General features: G+C 30.1%; 1 protein-coding gene and 1 pseudogene across 1 annotated transcript; one reads left to right on the forward strand and one right to left on the reverse strand.

The window, feature by feature from the left end:
- Positions 1 to 2696: 2696 nt before the first annotated feature.
- On the reverse strand, positions 2697 to 3810 carry LOC104768000 (NAC domain-containing protein 1-like; annotated as a pseudogene).
- Positions 3811 to 10777: 6967 nt separating this feature from the next.
- LOC104767999 (uncharacterized) lies at positions 10778 to 13141 on the forward strand. Its single transcript, XM_087501203.1, has one exon. The coding sequence runs from the start codon at positions 10778 to 10780 to the stop codon at positions 13139 to 13141; it is 2364 nt and encodes a 787-aa protein (XP_087357329.1).
- Positions 13142 to 17144: the final 4003 nt, after the last annotated feature.

Consider the following 17144-nt stretch of genomic DNA (forward strand, 5'->3'; position numbering starts at 1 on the left):
AAACTTTAAAATGAACAATTGCAACTTTTTGTAAAACACACAATTTAAATTTTCTACAGAATTCTTTTAGAAAATTATCCAAAATGTACGATTGAAAAAATACAACTTTTGGTGGCATTTATTCGGATTGCTATTATATATAGATTATAATAAACAAAGGCAACTAATGGATGGGTAACAAGGGGCCATTTGATTTGCTTCCAAACCAGTATTGATGAGATCATGATATTTTATTAATTTATAGTTATATTAATTTATCTATAGATGATAAATATTAATTTCCAGTACACATTAATAATTATTAATTCATTGAAAGTTTTGCTTTACTTGTTTATTTTAAAAAAAATTAATTAAATGAATTAAATCTAAAGGAAATCAGTGTTTTTTTTTTGTCATCTGATAGAACGCAAAAGAATCGAAATAGAGTACACTAGAAAGAAAAAAAGAGTGTGAGGAAAACAATTAACCTGATTCAGCACTCACTTGATCATGAAGCCAAGAAGGTCCTCCAAGTATGAGGTAGGACTGAAACCTTCCATCTCTTATAATACTCTTTGCAATAGCTGCAGCCACCTTATTTGCAGAAGATGCAACTTGATAGCATTTCCATGAGGAAAACTTCGATAGAGCTACAGAGATGTCACCCAGTACTAAACAATATCGTGGCCATTCCCTAGGATTATTAATTGCATCCATAGCCGCAGCACTATCCATAGCAACCTCCACTCTCGTGACCTGAAGGATAAATAACGCTTCATGAGACCAGAGGATAAAACGCATCGCCGCCAGGACCCTATCATCTGTAGTCAGTAACGCATCTCTGGCATGGTAAAGAACTTGTCCTTGGTCATTCCTTGCAATCCATGCGCCACCAGACAAGCTTGTATTATAAAACAAATCAGTGTTTTGTATGCTATAAATTTTGTAGTTATAGACTTGAAAATTTAATATTTACAAAGATCTTTTTTCTACGATAAATAATAGAGATCTTTTTTTTTTTTCTTATCACCAAACAAAATACTATGTTATTGTCAAAATAACAGAAATTATAGATGAATTCACTTGAACCAACGATAAGTTATATTCAAATTTATGATTAGTGACATTAATTGTTCTATTTGATCGGCCTATACGATTAAAGGAAATGAAAATTATGCATATCCAATATTGGAAAATTATCAAAATTTGACTATTTTATGAAAAAATCATAGATTATAGAACAATAAGATAGTTTCAAAACACCCTAAAAAAAATATTAAAAAAGAACTAGTTATGAGTTTAAGGATCCAGGCCCGGTCCATAGGACAATTAACTGAAACAATTGATTAGGACATCAAAAAATTTAGGGGCATTTTTTTGTAAAATTTTTATAAATATTTAATATATGTCTAAAGGCTTTTACAAATATGTAGGCTTTAATATAAGTGAAAATCATATTTTTTGAGGTTAATTGTTAGTTTTGGTTTTGATATTGATTTTTTTTTCTTTTGAGGTTAATTGTTTGCTTTATTAAACTAAAGGATAAACTCTTTCATTAAATCTAATGCGTTAGCTTTGGTTTGTGTTAATAAAATTACAAAATATTAACATAAAGTCTTATATACAATTGGTTATTTTTTTGTGGTAATATATAAAAAGCGCATGTTTTTAAGTTTTGCGTAGGGCATTTGTAATTACCGGACCGACACTGCAAGGATCGAACATAACCTAAAGCACTAGTCTATTTATACGTTATAATTAAATTTTGGTTGTTACAAGTATTACACTATGAGAAATTAATTTTTGGTTGAAACTTAATTTCTCTAATAAACTTAATTTCGCCAGGGTTTGAACTAGGACCTGAGCTAGAGCTGCTAGAGCCGTCAGACCCCATTCCCATTCGTTGCCGTACTCCAGCTCCACACCTGTGCAGAAGACGAGAAGAGACATGCAAACGCTAGAAAAACTAGGAGAACCTTCTTCTGTGAACTTGAAAGAGAGCGATTTGTGAGTTTGCTTTGTGATTAGTTTGGTATTTAACTATTTATGGAGATACATATAAGGATGACTCAAACTCAAAGACTTTTACGTGTTAACCAATCAAGTTAGGAAACTTAATATGTTTGGAGTTTTGACCAAGGATTTCGTATTTATGTTCTACTAATTTGATTGGTTCACAATCTCTATATAAAAAAGTAATTCGTATTTCCATATTTTCGTTTTACAATGAGGAGAAACATTTATTTTTGTTGTTACACTCTAAGATATCTGGTCAATCTTTTTGTTCTCAATCATTCTACCAATGACAGATATATATATATATATATATATATATTTATTTATCAAACTAGCTAGGACTTCGTCATCAACAATACAAGTCTAAACTTAACTCTGATCCTATTCACCCCCTCATGAAACACAAAAGGGAGTACTTAATCGAACACTCACCTTCCTAGCCTTTTTATTAGCTTCGAAGATTACAATTTCACCACAATATATCTTTATATGTATCTATAATATATTAGTGTATGTTTGAACTTTGAAGTGTAAGACAACAAGAAAATGTGGAATAAACTGTGTACGTTATAGTAAGACGATTAGAACATTTTCAATCAAGAACAGAGCAATTAGCAATTAAGACAAAAGGAAAATATTCTCTCTCTCATAAATAAACACCACTAAAAAAGTATGCAAATCTCAGTTAGTGTAATCTTTCATCATTCCATTCCATCTGTGATGAAGCCTTGAAGAAAATCACTATCGTCGGGTTGCTCATCTCCATCGAGTGAATCTGGCTTCATTAATTGAGCCAAGAAATCTTTAAAATCTTCTGGGAGCTCATCAAAGTCATCAAAGTTATCATCGTCTGGGATCACAGGTGGCTGTGGCTGCGGCTCATGTTGCTGTGCTGGGAGTAAAGAATCATGAGGCTGCTGGAGCTGCGACTGGTCCTGTTGATGCTGCAAATCCAGCTGCTTAACCTCCTCTTTTGATACGCCTTTTCCTTTCTTCAGCTTCTCTTTTTTCTCTGCTTTCATCCTTTTTACTGCCGACGGAGTCAGATAAATCTTGCACAAAGCATAATCCACCTGCACACACACAACAATCGAAACAAAAATCAAAAATAAAATCCAAAAGTGAAAAAATCTCAATAACTTGGGACCCAAGAAACACATACATACCTTGTCGTTATCATCAGAAGACGACTCAAACCAGTATTCATGCATTAACCAATCCGTCTTTACGCCGTTTGGTGGTCTCCCAACGCAGTATTCAAGTGCGGTCACGTAGCCGACGTCGTCTTGTCCAGCGTAAATCTGCTTGGCACCTACGGTTGCATTCCAGTATCCTCCACTGTCATCACCACGGTTCTGCTTTTTCCCATTTTTACCTATCTTGTTTCTCTCCGTTACAAAGAACCACTCTTCATCGTTACCCTTCTCGAATTCAACTAGTTAAAGAAAACAAGATAGAAATATATAATTACATATATGAATGAATATATAAAACCTAAAAACTAAAAGAAAGATATATCAAAGTAGACAAACCTGAAAGTTGATATGGGTTGGACTTGTAAATATTGACGTGATGGATAGGAATATTAAACGGTGGGTAATAATATTTCCTGTCTGGTGAGAAAGGTTTCAAGTAGTTAATAAAGAGTTCCTCATCGCTTGGTGTAAACTTGAAGCCTGGAGGTAAAACGTAAGGTAAGTTATGAGCAGCCGAAGAAGAAGAAGAAGAAGAGGCAATCTATGATGGTGGTTGCGTTTGCGGTTCCGGTTCCAGCGATGATCTCTCTTTGCGCTTGTTCCTTGAAGGCATCGACATCAAGAAAGTCTAGAGCGTTAACGAAAAACAAATAGTGGTACCTTAAAGCTATAAGCTTTACATTATATATGTCTCTTTTTATATAGGGTGTCGTGACGGCGGATATATTTTCAATTAATTATAATTAAGATATACATCTAGATATATTTCAATCTTAAATCTTAAGATCTGTGGAATGAGAAAGGTTTCGTGTTATTTCACAACGAAAAACCAAACAAAAAAAAATTGTGATCCTTAGAGATTTAAGATTACATTATGTCTATTATATAAGTTAAGACTACGGTGGTAGACTTATTTTTAATTTATTAAAATTAAGATATTCATCTAGATATATTTTAAAATTGAGGGACAGAGAAATTTTTCATTGTATTATCTCCTTTATAATAAAACGGAAGTACACAACATTGTTTTGTAGACTATATAATTTTAATAAGTTGGTTACAAATAGGTTATAGATTAATTGGTTACAAGTTAAATAGTAGTTGTAACTTTAATTTATTTCCGAAAATCTTAAAGAGAATATTCTAAAAAATCATTCGATATCATCTACCTTACCATATTTATTTTCTTTATTAAATTATTCATCTATATTAAAAAAAATTGATATCTAACTTAACATATTAATTTGTTATTTATCATTATACTTCACCTCTCATTTTTATATATGAGTATATTTTGTGAAACAAATAAATTATCATATTATTTATTATAATTAAAAATAGTTTTATTTCTGGATATACTATAAGTTGAATTTTTAAAAACAGTTCAATCTATAAAATATTCAAGGTTTAGTTATATTATTCTTTAAAAATAATATCTATTGAATTAAAAAAAATTACTGAGTAAGAGTCAAAATTTGAATATTTAAATTCAGTTTCATATTTTTTTGTTGAATTTTATAATTTATGTAAAATAATAAACTTTAAATGATTTAATTTAAAATATTTTTAAAATATTGAAACTTGATATAAAAGTTAGAAACTATAAACACTCGAAATTGATTTGTTATAGCAATGTCAATAATATGTCACTATAATATGAAAGAATTTCAAGAAACCAAGTATATTAAAACAAAAAGTATAACAATATATTAAATTACTCATAATATAATAACTCGCTTTTTAAAAACCAAATTTACAAAATTATGTCTTATAATGACATTCAAGTCATGATGTAGAATATACATTGTTGAAATAACTTCACATACATAAACTAATACAACATATTAAAATTAAAATATAAAATATACAAACTTTTGTATAAAATAAAATTTAATCAGTGCTATAGCACGCGTACTGATGTAGAATGATTAACAATATAAAACTTACAAAATATATGTCTTTTTTCAACCCATCTTATTTAGCATATGATTTTATTGCATAATGTTTTATCTAAAAAAACTTTTAAATACAATCACATAAATTATATTTTATATAAAAATTACAATATAAATAAAATTAATTTCAACCCGTGCTCTAGCACGGGTCTTAATTTAGTCTATACTATTAAAAGGGAAGCATTTTTAATAAGTAGACATAGATTAAGAGATTATTACTTCAAATGCCATTTAAATCGGAATAAGGATATCTATAATTCTTGAAGCCAAACAGACACAATTAATAAGGAATTTTGTAGCCAAACAAATATTATATGTGATATTTTAGCAAAAAAATCGGAGCCAAACAGATTCATATTTAAGTGTATGGAGCAAACAAACATTTAATACGTTATTAACACATCAAATTCGGAAGCAAACAATATGGTTACATGATATTCGTTTGTATATGCCAATATCTAAACAAATCTACCCATCTAATTAGCACGTCAAACTTTAATGTTTCCCTTATTATATTGTTACAATTAGGAAAATTTAATCTTAGAATATCCTCTATTAATGAATAATCTAATGAATCATAATAAAATCTATACCCCTGAACATTAGCACCTACCATAACAATTATGAGTAAGCGTTAAAACAAAATACTTCGAGCATATCTTTCACCTGCAGTTTTTAAAAAAACAAAGTAATTAATGATAATTCCAAAATTTATCATAATAATAATTTCGCAATCTTAACAAAATATATCTAAATCCAAGTTTTTTTTTGGCAATTCGAATGTAATACGTTACTATTGTTTAGGAATATTGCACCGGATCCGGCATATTCCTTTCATCGAGTAGTTACATAAGGCTATAAATATAGAAACATCCTAAAAGTTTAACATAGCACCCCACTATTAAAACCATTCACAAAAGCATACACTTTTGAAATCACAATAGTTGCAAATGCTACTCACAAGTCTTGCTATGACCAAACCTTTTAAAACATGTTGGAGGTTCAAGTGAAAATAATGCACACATAGAAAATCAGAAAAGGGGAAGCCATAGAGATGATTGAATTTACCCGATGTGTCTCTGTAAGTTACTTGATTTTTAAAAATTATGTTTTGTTGGCAAGTATTATATTTAGTTATGACTAAACTATGTTTACTACTTATGTTTTAGGTTACCGAAGGATGGACTATCACATCCTTGATAATTCAAGAAAGTATGTTAGCCTTTTTCCTCGCAGAACCATTTCAGAAGTTTTGGAAGCAACTAAAGTAATGACCAATGTATGGATATTACGTCAAATATATTTCTATTACTTATATTTTATAGAAGGATCATGCAAACTAATAGCATGTTTAAATGTTTCTTTTAGGAGGGGAAGTATAAGATCTGCATGTGTACAACCTATCCGATTGACATGGATTTTGGTTCTTATTACTTTGCCTCCAAGTGTACAAGACGACATTTAAGGTGCCAAAAACCATGTTAGCAGTATAAAACAATTATTCTATGAATGAAACTTTGTGTTTTTTTATTTATTTATTCCAAACTAAATTAAATACGTGCGGAATTGATTTTAAAGCTAAAATTATTATTATGTTTGTAATACATAAGTGCAGGTTTATAAGTAAGAAGATCACTCTATGAAAAAATAGTAAGAAAATTGTGGTATGGCTATTTTGGGACAGAGAACCCTTCCTATCCCATGTAACTTATAACTTTGGTTTTAATACCCATTTAAGATTATACATTTTTGTTCAACAGATAAAAAAATTAGGTAAGAGATTCAGACTGAATTAGTGACAAGCTAGATTTCTTTAAATAAATATTATTCTAGGCTTAAACACAAATATTAAAAGAGAGGTATTTTTCACTATCTAGGCATAGATTTTGAGATTATTACATTTCATTGGATTTAGTTTTAGGGAAAAAAATATATAAAAAAAAAGATCAATTGGTTAACCAGAGAGATTCCTATTCGGATCGTGATTAATGTGGCTAAGAGAATGGGTTCTAAATCTGTATCTAAACATATACAATCATTTAAATTTATTACCATAAAACCCCAGTTTGATAGATGTTTATTTTTATTTTATATATTATTAATTATACATGAAGATACCATTATAGATACGTTGAGATAGCTCCTACCAAAAAAATACGTGGAAATACCAATATATAAATGATTTTATTATTTTTTTGTCACACATGATTTTAATATTTATATGTATATATATGTTTGCACGCGGTAAAAAAAACAAATGTTGTTACTAAATATGGTGTGAAAGAGAAAACATGTAAGGTGAAACTTGAAGGAGTATTGTCAAAGGACTAATTATGAAGAACATACTTCTCAAGTGATTGATTCTAATCAATTTAATTGTATAGTAGATTTGTGTAACCATCCACACATGTAGCGTAGGTATATATGTGTATATATGTGTGGTATAAAAAATCAAAATTTTATTAATGTGTTTTTTAAAATCATTTTTAAATTGTAAATTCACATTTTTGTTTAATTTAATTTAATTTGTGTGTTATTAAACATGGCGTATATGGGACGTGACGGTTTTTCTGTTCAGATATAAACATTCTATTTTCATCTTATTTTTTTAATTGTAGTTGTTTATACTTTTCGTCTAAAGACAAAACATATATAATCATTCTTTTCGTCCAAAAACCAAAAACATATCAAATACTATACTGATATGAGTTTAGATTATAAATGTTACTAATATTCATTAAAAATATGTTTATAAACATTATCCCGCATATACATAATATATTGCAAACTTAATAATAACCTTAATTTTTGAAATCAACCCCGCACGTACGTGCGGGTCCGAATCTAGTATGTTATTAAAAAAAACCTTTCAAAGCTTACTTCACCATATTTTTTTTTGTCTTTTTTTCGTCTAAAAAGATAATCATATTGATCAAAACATATAGTCTTGATACAATTTTACAGTAAGCCAATTTTGCGGTGAAAAACAAAAGGAATAAAAGGCAGATGTTAAGCATTCGTGTTTAGCTAACAAATGAGCAACCTTATTACAATTTCTTCTAGTAAAACCAAATTCAACTCTCTGAAATCGGCTGGCCCAAAAGGTGATATAGTGATTATAAACCATCAACCGATATGGCATGTGTTAGTCCCTTTAAGATCTTTGTGAGTTGTTCACAATCTCGTTGAAAATAAACAGAAGTTAATCCTCTTATCCATGCTGTTAAAGCGCAGCAAGTAAGGCCATACTCTCAGCTTTTAAGGATGAGTTAGCATTGGGCAGAATGCTGGAACCCCATCCTAAAGAAACACACATTGTGTGTCGAATAATCCAACCACCTGTTATCTTACGAGTGATATGATCGAAAGCCGCATCATAGTTGCATTTAACATAAGGAAATTCTGGTCGTTTCCATTCTTGAGTTCTTTCTTGATTGGAAGATATATTTGGTTGGGTATCATTCTGACTTATTTGGGTGATCCATTCCTGGACATCGGCTTGTGCCCGTGAAACCAAAGGGCAAGGATCTTTCTTTATAGAGTTGAAAATAAAATTATTTCTTGATTTCCATAAAAACCATAATAGGCAAACTCCCATGAATTTCTATTTATCATAGTGACCATTATTGTAACATTCGCGAACCAGATTCCCTGTTTGGGAGGTGAATTGGTCGATGATAACTTTGATGAATTTGATGAGCTCCCATAAGATTTTAAAGATTTCTTGGCTGAATTAATGAAGCCAGATTCACTCAATGGAGATGAAGAACCCGACGATAGTGATTTTCTTCAAGGCTTCATCACAGATGGAATGGAATGAAGAAAGATTAGACTAACTGATCTCAGCCTTCTTAATTACACTTTTTCATTTCGGTTTTAAGTTCTTAAACTCTGAATCTAGCTTTATGCCTTTTAATTGCCACTAGGTTTTATCCCGTGGTACACCACGGGTCTATTATTTTGTTGATACGATATTGTAATAGTTTAGAGGTGCTTGTAGTCGATGGTGAATTGCATATATATATATATATATACTGTTAACAGTTGTAGGTAGAGTTTTGTAGAAACTCTTGATTCGTAAATTGAGAGTATACATCTTACGATTTGTTAGTTATGATTTAGGAATTAATGATCTGGCATATTCTTATTATGATTCTCAACTGATATTATTGGATTAATAGTGTACATTTAAAGCTGATAAGATCTTACCAAATATGTAATCGTTTATTAAACGCAAATTAGATATTTCCTAAGATGTATTCATCTTGAATTAGTTGCTATATTATAAGGATGTGATTAAGAGAATGTGATTACTTAATCTGGGTTATCAATTCTTTTTGTCAAACTCGGCCCTAAAAATTCGGCATGCAAATTAGATCTTTCCTAAGATACAATGGGAATTAATTGGCATTAATTGGATGTAAATAAGTACGCTATGGATTAAAAACCGACCCAAAATATTCGGTAATCTTAAGGAGGATTCGGATAATTGAATCGGTTATAATTTTAGTTAAAAACCCGACCCGAAGTTGGCAAAAAGTGATGGCACCATATTGTACTCCAAAAATGTATTCCGAGCTCTATATGTGGATATACTTGTTTGATTACAAATATCCTAAGACAATTTTTAATATATATATCCGTTTATAAAAATTTAAATCACATTATATGCTAAAAAAAAATCTAAAATTTTATTAACTTTATGTATTAAATAGTAATTAAAATAATTAAATATAAGATTAAATAAAAATGAAAGGAGAATTATATTTTAATCTAACATATTGATTTAAATTAGATAGATATATTTTAGGAAATTAATATTATCAAATAAGGAAATGATAGTGTTTGATTGTAAGGATTGTAGAGAATTTAGTTAAGACTTGTTTGGATACCAAGATAAGAGAGGATAACACAAAAATGTACTCTAAAAATGTTAAGATAGATTGTTTGATCTTCTAAAACTCAAAATATTGTAATTATTTTTCTACTGTTGCAATAAAATTTCAAATAACACACAAAAAAAAAAACAGAGATAAAGATAGTTCTCTCACTCTGTATTTCTTTTAATGTCTTAATCAGTGCCGGCTTAAATGGGAGGACAACCGGTGCGACTGCTCCCGGGTCCACCAAATTAGGGGGAATCCAAGTTTGATGAGTTAATGGGCCAAAATCAAAATTAAATTATTGGGCCAAATTGGTTTTGTTATTTATAGGATTTACGGTGATTGGTGGAAATAAGGAATCGGTGATCTTTGTCTTTTATGTTTACGTACGGAGCTTTTCATCTTCCCACCCCATTCACATGACCACAACACACAAGTTTCTTTTTTCCAACAAGCGATCTCCATAGCCGACTAGCCGTTAAGCAGCAGACAACAAGTTTTTGAGTAATGTTCTATTTGATTCTTGCTCTGCTTTTTTCTAAACTAGTATTTTGTATTCTAATTTCTAAAATTGGAACTCGCTAATCACTAACAACTGTTTTTTTCAGGTTTATATTTGTTCATTTGTTCTTTTAGCATTCATATAATCAGATTCATTCCCCAATAGCCCAGCCCCAAAATCCATGTGCTATTCTTCTTTTTTCTTTGCATCTAGTTAAGATTGCATCATGCCAGGACAGAAACCGGGATGTCAGAAAAGAAAAAAAAAAAACAAGATGAATCGTTTGTTCAATCACTAAGAGGCTCTTTAGATAAATTTGTGACAAGAGCAAGTGCTAATGAAAATTCAGAATCTGGTGCTGGTGGTATAAATAATCCCGATGATAGTAGTCACTTGAGTGAGCATGATAATGGGGTTAATGCATCTAATGTTGAAAGTTTAAATGTTTGTGAAAACCCAAATTCTCGTGTTGATATTTTTGATCCAAGGTATTGGGAAAACCTTGATAATAAAATGAGAGATGTGTTAGTTGAAAAAGGACCTCAAAGAGAATTGAATCTTGTGTTTCCTTTAGATGCAAACAAGAGGCGTTTCTCATATAATTATTATTCTAGAAAGCTGCGTAATGGGGAAACTAGTGACAGAAATTGGTTGGTTTACTCCAAACATGTGAACAAGGTTTATTTCTTTTGTTGCAAATTGTTTAAATCTAGAAATTGTTCAAATATTCTTGCTTTAGCTAATGATGGTTATAATGACTGGAAGCATCTTAGTGAGAGACTTAAAGATCATGAGAAAAGTGTAGAGCATATGAATAACATGAAAACTTGGAAAGAGCTGAAAGTTAGATTTGAGAAGAATCTCACAATTGATAAACCACTACAGAATGAAATTGCTAAAGAGAAAGAACGTTGGAGGTTTGTCTTAGCAAGAATAATTGCTGTTGTAAAATTTCTTGCTAAAAGAAATCTAGCTTTTCGTGGAAAAAATGAAAAACTTTACAAAGATAACAATGGTAATTTCTTAGGTGCTATTGAAATGATTGCAGAATTTGATTTGATAATCCAAGATCATATTAGACGCATTCATAGTCATGAAATTCATTGTCGTTATCTTGGTCATAATATTCAAAATGAGTTTATCTCTCTTTTGGCTCATAATGTTCAGCTTTCCATCGTTAAAACCATTAAAGAGTCTAGGTACTTTTCTGTCATTCTTGATTGCACACCGGATGTGAGCCATCAAATGCAAATGACTTTGATAATTCGATGTGTGAAAATATCAAACAGAAAAGCAAGTGTAGAAGAGTACTTCTTAGAGTTTCTAAAGGTGGATGACACCACTGGTTTAGGTCTCTTTGATAAGTTACTAGATGCTTTAAAGTCTCTTACTCTTGATTTTGAGAATATTAGAGGTCAAGGTTATGATAATGGTTCTAACATGAAAGGAAAACATCAAGGTGTTCAAAAGCGATTACTTGATGTAAATCCAAAAGCTTTGTATATGCCATGTGCTTGTCATAGTCTGAATCTTATGGTTAGTGATATGGCTCATTCATGTGTAAAAGCTATTTCTTTCTTTGGAATTGTGCAACGCATATATGCATTATTTTCTAGTTCTTCTAAGAGATGGAAAATTTTGCTTGATCATGTTCCTTGCTTTACTGTAATTATAATATCAGCTTTATTGGAATTATATGAATCTTGTGATGATGCTATGACAAAGAGTGATGCTGAAAGTTTGATCATGGCATTTGATAATTTTGAATTTATCCTTGGCATTGTTATTTGGTATGATATTTTGTTTGCCATTAACTCAGTGAGTAAGAATTTACAGTCTAAATCATTTTGCATTGATAATGCTTTAAAACAATTGCAAGGTGTGTGTTTGTTTTTTGAGAAGTATAGACATGAAGGGTTTAGTTCTAGTTTGAGTATAGCTCAAACTATTGCTCGTGATATGGATGTAGATCCTATATTTCCACAGAAGCGTCGTGTTTTCAGAAAAAAACAGTTTGATGAAATTGGTTTGGATGAGGAAATACAATCTAGTGAAGATGCATTTAGAGTCAATTACTTTTTGGTTGTGGTGGACATGGCAATCACTTCGGTGAAGACCAGATTTGATCAAATGAAAACTTTTGAAAGTGTTTTTGGTTTCTTATTTGATTCGAAAAAGTTAAAGACATTACATGATAGTGATTTACAAGAGCATTGCTGTAACTTATGCAAAACTTTTTCTCATGGTAACTCGTCGGATGTTGATTCAGATGATCTTTTTTCAGAATTGAGAGTGCTTCAAACGACTTTACCTGATGTGTCAATGGAACCTACTGAAGTTCTTGAGTTTGTTGAAGATATTGGTTGTTATCCAAATGTTTCAATTGCATATAGAATCATGTTAACTATACCGGTGACAGTCGCTTCAGCGGAGAGAAACTTTTCAAAACTAAAATTATTGAAAAATTATCTAAGATCTTCAATGTCTCAAGAAAGGTTGAATGGTTTAGCTATTTTGTGCATCGAAAAGAACATATTGGAGAGCATTGATACGGAAACTATTATTCATGATTTTGCATCGACTAAAACTCGTAAAAATAGGATTTTGTGATCCTTTATATCTTTCAAGAATGAGTATTGGCTTCTGTTTTTTTTTTCAAGTGTGAAAGGATGTGAAAGTTTATATATATGGAGATGGAAAGGATAAAACAAGCTTACAAGGCCAGCTAGAAGCAGAGGAGAGCACAAAGTTACAAAAAAAGCAAGGAAAGGAGAGCACACTGGAAATTTATCTTTTTTGTATGACTGTTTATTTACATCTATTGGAGGAAAAATTGCAAAATAACATTGTTGTTGCTTTCTTTTTGTAAACGTTCTTTTATTTTTTGTTATCCTTTTGTGAACAACTTTTTTTTATGTGTAATAGATGTTCTGTTCTATTTTTTGCCCCGGGGTCTCTATAATGCTCAAGCCGGCACTGGTCTTAATATGGTAACATTATTTACTCCTCTATTTTTGATCGTGTTAGACTTGAAACATATACAAATAGGAAAAAATGCAGTTTGAAAATCTTTGTTTTGAACAGCTTTATGGAAAAGATAGTGAGGACACCAAGAATCTTACATTTTCTATAAAGGTTGTAATGCGTAACTGTTAGGGACTACAGTGGTAATTTGAGAAAACGAAAAAAAAAAAAAAAAAGAAGGGCAAACAGTCCCAGTCTCAATCTCAGTCATCTTCTAACAGTAGTCAAGAAAATCATGGTGATTCATGATTTTTCAGATAAAATGGAATCAACATCTGATAATTATGGCTTTGGCTAAAGATAAGGAAATCAAGGATGCAAGCAATGAGCGTTAGAGTTATATTTTGAAGGAAGTTGTTGGAGATCCAAATGTTCTAATGGGGACTGATTACGATGTGTTTATGGAAGGTTTGTGGAAGATACTCAATCTTAGAGATAGATAAGGATGTCTTGACTATGGAAACATCATATGTTGCATCCGAGAGAGTAAAAACTAGAGAAGAGGGATTAAGGGAAACGTCTTTATTATCTTGTCTTATATGAGATCATTACATATATTTATATAGTGATAACATTAACATAATGCTAAATTGCTAACACCAATATAATGTAAACTTTTCTAAACCCAATACATGAAAATACTTGTACAAGAAGTAATATAGAGAGTCTAATAAAAATTCTTCCCTAATACAAAGTGCTTTTAAGATCTTAATTGTTTGACTGCATCTGATTAACACTAGTAAACATTTTATTGTTTGACTGCATCTGACTTTATCGGCTGTAGTAATTAAGATTTATATTGTTTGACTGCATCTGATTAAGACACTAGTATAAATATTTTTCCACCCCAAAAGAAAACGGGAGATTCTCAAATATAACACCAAAATAAGTTTTTTTCCAAACTTAGCACAATATCTCTAAAATTCCAAAAATAACACCAATTAATTTTTCAAAATTAAATCTTAAATTCAAAATATTAAACCGTACCCCTCAAAACTATACCTTAAATGTGAAATTGAGAACCCAAACCTAAAAAAAATTCTAAAAATTAATTTTAAATATTACATTAAAATAGTGCTATTTTTGGAAATTTATAGAATGTATGCTATAGTTGTCCATAAAACTTGTTTTAGTGCTATTTTAGGGTATTTCTCAAAAGTCATTAAGTACCATAAAAAGAAGTCACAATTAATCAAACAGAAATGAGCAAATCGGTTTTAATCGCTTGTGTCATTGCAATCACTATTTTTACTTTACCTTTTAATATTCAAACAGTGAATAGTTTTCTTACTCACATTACACTGTGTTTATCCGCTATTACAAATTACTTAACCCATTAAGGCATTATCGAATATAACTTAGGATCATAATTTTTGAGAGAAAGAGATTCTCTTGCTATCCGATCTGCCACATTATTACAAACTCTTGAAACATACACAATCTCGAACTCATGGAAGGAAGAGAGCAGACCTTTTATATCCTGAAGCAGTGGAGCAAATGCTGGCCAAATCTCCTCACTATTCAACAAATTAACCTCTCCCCCCACATTGTTTCCAACTCTACTTCCATCACTGACCTTGCACATCGAATAGCCCGTGCTCCCATCCATAAAACATCTCCAGTTTCGTTTTGAAGGACCCACCTCGTACCACTTGGTGTATCTTCTCCACTCAATACTCCATCAGTATTACATTTGACCCCACTCTCTTGGGGTGGCTTGTGAAGCTCTTTTAATATTCTAGTCTTTGACGCATCGACAGAAAAAATGAGCTGCGATACAATCCCGGCCCAACATTAATCTACTCCTTTGGAAAAAAAAACTTTTTGACTTTTTTGAAAATAAAAATTGGGAGCCTTTTTTTGAATTTTTATGTGAAGTTTGGACTATTTTTTGTAGATAAAATTTTAATCTATTTTTGTTTTGTTAACTATATGGGTCCTTTATATAAAAGAATAGCATTTAGAAAATTATGGGACTTTTTATAAGAGAATTTTGGACCGAATTACATTTTTTTAGAAAAATATGGATAATTTCGTTATGGATCTTTTAAAAAAAATCACGGTCCTTTGGACCATTTGCCCATTAGTCTACCTTATTTAGTTCGGGTATGCTTTGCAGTAGCTAAAAGTTTTAGCATCCGCTTTTAATCAGCCGTGCTTACCTATCAGTAGTTTCTGTGTATTGCTGGAATTGTTATCTTTAATCGTAATAGTGTACTTTTCTGTGGTCATCGCTGATCGCAACTGTTAAAAAGAACACGCTCATAGTGGACAAGATCAAGGATTTGAAGAATCTTGTAGAATGTACCTTGTTTTGTTTTTTTTTTTGATCAAAATAGAATGTACCTTGTTTCTTTACTCTCTTTAATATGGATTTGGAACTTGTACACTATCCCTTATATATTAATAGATAAGCACACTCTCGAAAAAGCTGATGTGTCGCCGCCAGAGAGCTTTGTGCAACTTTTAGCAAAATACCCTTAAATTTTCTACTTAATTACATTAACATACCATTATATATATTTAAAAAAAAAACAATTAACTGAATAATAATTAGATATGGCATCATTTCTCACACAAATTTAAATATCACATATTAAAAATAATTAAATATTAGATACTATTTCAAAGCAAAATTTCACTAAAATTTACTTACAACTATACAAGTCTAAGTAAAATATTCTAAAAAGGCTATAAAAATATCAATTAATATATAGTTAATAAAAATAAATAACATATAACTTATTAAACATATAACTTATTAACATAATCATATAAAACAAAATGTTATTTTATAATGTTAGTATTATTACCATAATAATTTAAATAACAAGCTTTCAATAGTTCTTATAATTGATATAAAAAGAAGTATATTACCCTTGAATTATCTCTAACTCATTAAAAGAAACTTAATTCCCAATAAAAATAGATTTATTTATATTCATAAATAAATATAAAAATGACAACAAATTAGGAGATATCATGATGTGTGATTATATATATATATATATATATATATCTAAGTATGTAAACTAATTAATCTCAACATTTAGTGTGATTATTCATTGAAATGGAACTTTTAATAACCGAATAGGAATATATGCTCTAATTGTATATTCATATATGTGCTATTAAAAAAGAAAGAGACAATAACCCTTATCATTATAAATAAAATTAGTACCCAAAAAAATCATAATATATTTAAAATGAGTGATTATTAGATTATGAAAAAAATTTCTAGTTACTCGATAAACCATAAGGATAAATATGATTTTTAAAACACACAAAAATATATATTGCCCTAAATGGTAATATTTTATCAATATTTTCTTTATCACTTCCACATATTTCACGAGTGAAATGTATTCTTACACGAAGATTTTGGAATTTATTAATTTTTTCATAATGGTTTTTGGTAATAATCTGTCATTTATAGAAAATATTAACAACCCAACTAACTCAAAAGATTTAAATAGCCCAAAAATATTAAATCAATAAATTATATTATCTTTAGAAAATTTAGTTTAGAATCCGATTGTTATGACTACAAAATAAAACATAAAAATATATGAATTTGCTTTTTAAATCA

Source organism: Camelina sativa, chromosome 19 (assembly GCF_030686135.1).
Source record: "Camelina sativa cultivar CO46 ecotype springtype chromosome 19, ASM3068613v1".
Taxonomy (NCBI): Eukaryota; Viridiplantae; Streptophyta; class Magnoliopsida; order Brassicales; family Brassicaceae; genus Camelina; species Camelina sativa.

Coding starts and splice junctions, on each gene's coding strand:
- LOC104767999 (XM_087501203.1), top strand. CDS start 10,778: ATGTCAGAAAAGAAAAAAAAAAAACAAGATGAATCGTTTGTTCAATCA.